A 3,078-nucleotide genomic window follows, 5' to 3' on the forward strand; every position below is an offset into this window, starting at 1 on the left:
TCCCCAGCTGCTGCTTACAACGTGGGCCTCCTTCGCTTCCTGCAAGCCCTGTGATCAATTGCATCGGCTAGCAGGTTTTCATCAGTGAAGCTGTGGGCTACTGATTCTGCCTGTTTTGTTCCTTCAACTGGGTAAGTTTTTTTTCTTTTTCGGTGGGAGCTTTAAAAAAATAGTTAACTGAGGGTTTGTTTGTTTTTATTTGTAGTTTAGGAAGTTTTAAATTTAGCTGCTTTTATCTAAAAATAAAATAAAATAAATATTTGTGAGAGCTTTCTGAAATTAGGTGTGTTTCTGTAGTGTTTCACAAACACACACTATCTCACAAAGCTGTATGTTGCATTTTGTGTGTGTGTGTGTGTCAGTGTTGTGTTGTGTGTAAAGTGTAAAAGTGCTTTTTTTTTTGGCTTTTTGGGGCTGTGAGCTGCTCCTGCTTACTGCAGGGGCCATTTTAGGTCAGGCACAGCTGTTTCCTAGTTGTGGGTGAGTCTGTGGTGTGGTGTTGTGTTGTGTTTTTACATTGTGTGTCATCAGATAACAAAGCTCCTTTTTTTTCTTTTTTGCAGTAGCTGCTGCCTTTAACAGGAAAGATGAAAAGGCAACAGATTTTGACCGGTTTCTTGGCTAAGAAACCAAAACGTGAAGAACAACCAGCAGAAGTGGAACAAGAACCATCCCCAGCGCCACAAGCACCACCACCTGAAACCGAACTAAATAGCAAAGCAAGTATGGAGTCACCCGCTGCACCTGAAATCGGAATCATTCTTCCTGACTGCTGGACCTTGCAACAGTACAACTACTTCCAAGAGAAATATGATGGCTTAGAAGTTTCAGACAGGAAGCTAGGTTGTAAATATTGTGTGAAACATGGCTTCGCAATGGAGAGCAGTATTCATGTAAGCAAAGAGTGGAAGCTTTTCAAGATACAGCCAGCTGGGAAAAGCAAGGAAGTGCACCAGGCGTCTCTACGGAAGAAAATGAGAGAACATGTCTTATTGAAATCACACACCATTTGTAGAGACAACGTCAAACAAGCTGAGCAGGAAGCCATAACAAAAGCAATGGACAAGATTTCTGAAACTCAATTTGCCACCACTTCTAGAATGTTCAAAACTGTTTACAGCCTGGCAAAAGCATGCAGACCAATTTCAAGCATCGAAGAATTGATAGAGCTACAAACAGAAAATGGAGTTGATCTGGGAGTATGTCTGCATTCAAGACCAACAGTTGTCAAAATAGTTGAGTTCATCGCAAATGAAATCAAAACCCAAATGTTTTCCAGCATCATTGCACAGAATCTGAAAGTATGTCTGATCATCGATGAAGCCTCAACAGTATCCTGCAAGCCAGTTTTGAGCATTTTCCTGAAAGTTGAGGACTCAGAGGACCCACCAACAATTTTTGTCGAGCAGGTTGAATTGAAGAAACAAGATGCAGAGACAATAAGTTCTGCAGTTTTTGAAAGTTTACATAAGGTTGGATTTACCTGGGAATACCTACAAAAAAATCTAATAGCGTTCTGCTCTGAAGGTGCCAGCATTATGCTTGGGAGAAAATCTGGAGTGAGCACCAGACTAGCCAAAGAGTTTCCAAACATCATCATATGGCACAGTTTGAACTATCGCCTCCAACTTGTTTTAGATGACGCCATAAAGGAAATAAAGCAAGTTAATCATTTTCAAATTTTCATTGATAAGATATGCTCCATTTTCCAGCAATCGAATAAAAGCTGGATAGAACTCGATGAAATAGTAGAAGAACTTGAGATTAACATCATAAGGATTGGTCGGGTTTTTGGGCCAAGACGGGCTGGCTGTAGTTTAAGGGCAACCATAGCTATGTGGCGCGCCTATCCTGTACATCAATATTTTCATGTGAATGTTAAATACTCGGGTATGGCTGCCCGTCTGGAAAATAAACATTTCTTAAATGATTTGACGTTGATGATAGACATTTTGGGAGAAATTTCAATTCTGTCAACTGCACTGCAAGCGCGCAATACAGACAAAATAAAAGCTGATAAACTAGTGAGAAGAGCAATTAAGGCATTTGAACTGCTAACAAAGGTAAAGGGGCCATACGAAAGGAAAGTTGAAGAACTAATTACCTCAGAAAGCTTCAAGAATATAAAGTTCATAGAAAATCATCAATTTGTTGGTCTTCAACGAGAAAGACTTTTACAAAGTATCATCAAAAATTTGCATAAACGACTGATGGACTGTGAGCATTTAAAAACTGGGAACCAACTGCAAGACACCACAAATAAGCTACAGTTTCTACAGTTTTTGGTGCCAGATTACTGGGATGTTGAGGAAATAGTCGTTCCATGGGCAACAGGTGAAGAACAACTGCGCACATTTAATGACATTTTCAACTACCAAATTGACATCAATGACTACAGAGATTTTGTGGAAAATGTCTTGAAAGATTCGAAGAGGCATGCAATTCCTGACAGTATAAAAAAAGCAAAAGATATTGTCAGAACAATTGCAGTGAGTTCTGCAGAAGCGGAAAGGGGTTTTTCCAAAATGAACCTGATATACTCAGAGAGCAGAAGTCGCCTTGCTGTTTCCAACCTAAACAACCTCATGACCATCAGCGTTACTGGACTACCTCTTCCAAAATGGGACCCTATTCCCGCAGTAAAAAAATGGTTCAGAGAACACCATCGCTCAGCCAATGATCCGCGCATCAAGTACAAGAAAAGTGGAAGTGAGGAGAGTGCCACTGAAATAGCTATGTGGAAACATCTCATAGCTAAAGACGACTAACAGTTCTATGTAAGTATTTAAGTATCTCTTTTATTTTTATACTATTTTGTGTACCTCTGTTATTCTTATTTACAAATTAAATGGCTAAATTTGTCTATCATGGTATATCTCCTTGCAGGTCGTTATCTGTGGTGCAAGAAGCGTTGTTGAAGACAGCACTTAAATTGCTCTTTAAGTATTTGTGTACCTCTCGCTGTTTTGTGTACCTGGTTTATTATTTAAGTATTGACTGCATGAAATAATTAGTATATCTTTTTTTTGTAGCTCCAAAAAGGGCAAAGAAGTGATGTCAACTTGGCCACGCCCACCA

At 39.5% G+C, this 3,078-nt stretch overlaps 1 protein-coding gene across 1 annotated transcript; it reads left to right on the top strand.

Moving 5' to 3' along the window:
* The first annotated feature begins 587 nt into the window (after nt 1-587).
* LOC131198240 (E3 SUMO-protein ligase KIAA1586-like) lies at nt 588-2,768 on the top strand. Its single transcript, XM_058182730.1, has one exon. It carries the CDS (start codon nt 588-590, stop codon nt 2,766-2,768), a length of 2,181 nt encoding a protein of 726 aa, XP_058038713.1.
* Nucleotides 2,769-3,078: the final 310 nt, after the last annotated feature.

Source organism: Ahaetulla prasina, chromosome 4 (assembly GCF_028640845.1).
Source record: "Ahaetulla prasina isolate Xishuangbanna chromosome 4, ASM2864084v1, whole genome shotgun sequence".
Lineage (NCBI taxonomy): Eukaryota > Metazoa > Chordata > Lepidosauria > Squamata > Colubridae > Ahaetulla > Ahaetulla prasina.

Coding starts and splice junctions, on each gene's coding strand:
- LOC131198240 (XM_058182730.1), top strand. CDS start 588: ATGAAAAGGCAACAGATTTTGACCGGTTTCTTGGCTAAGAAACCAAAA.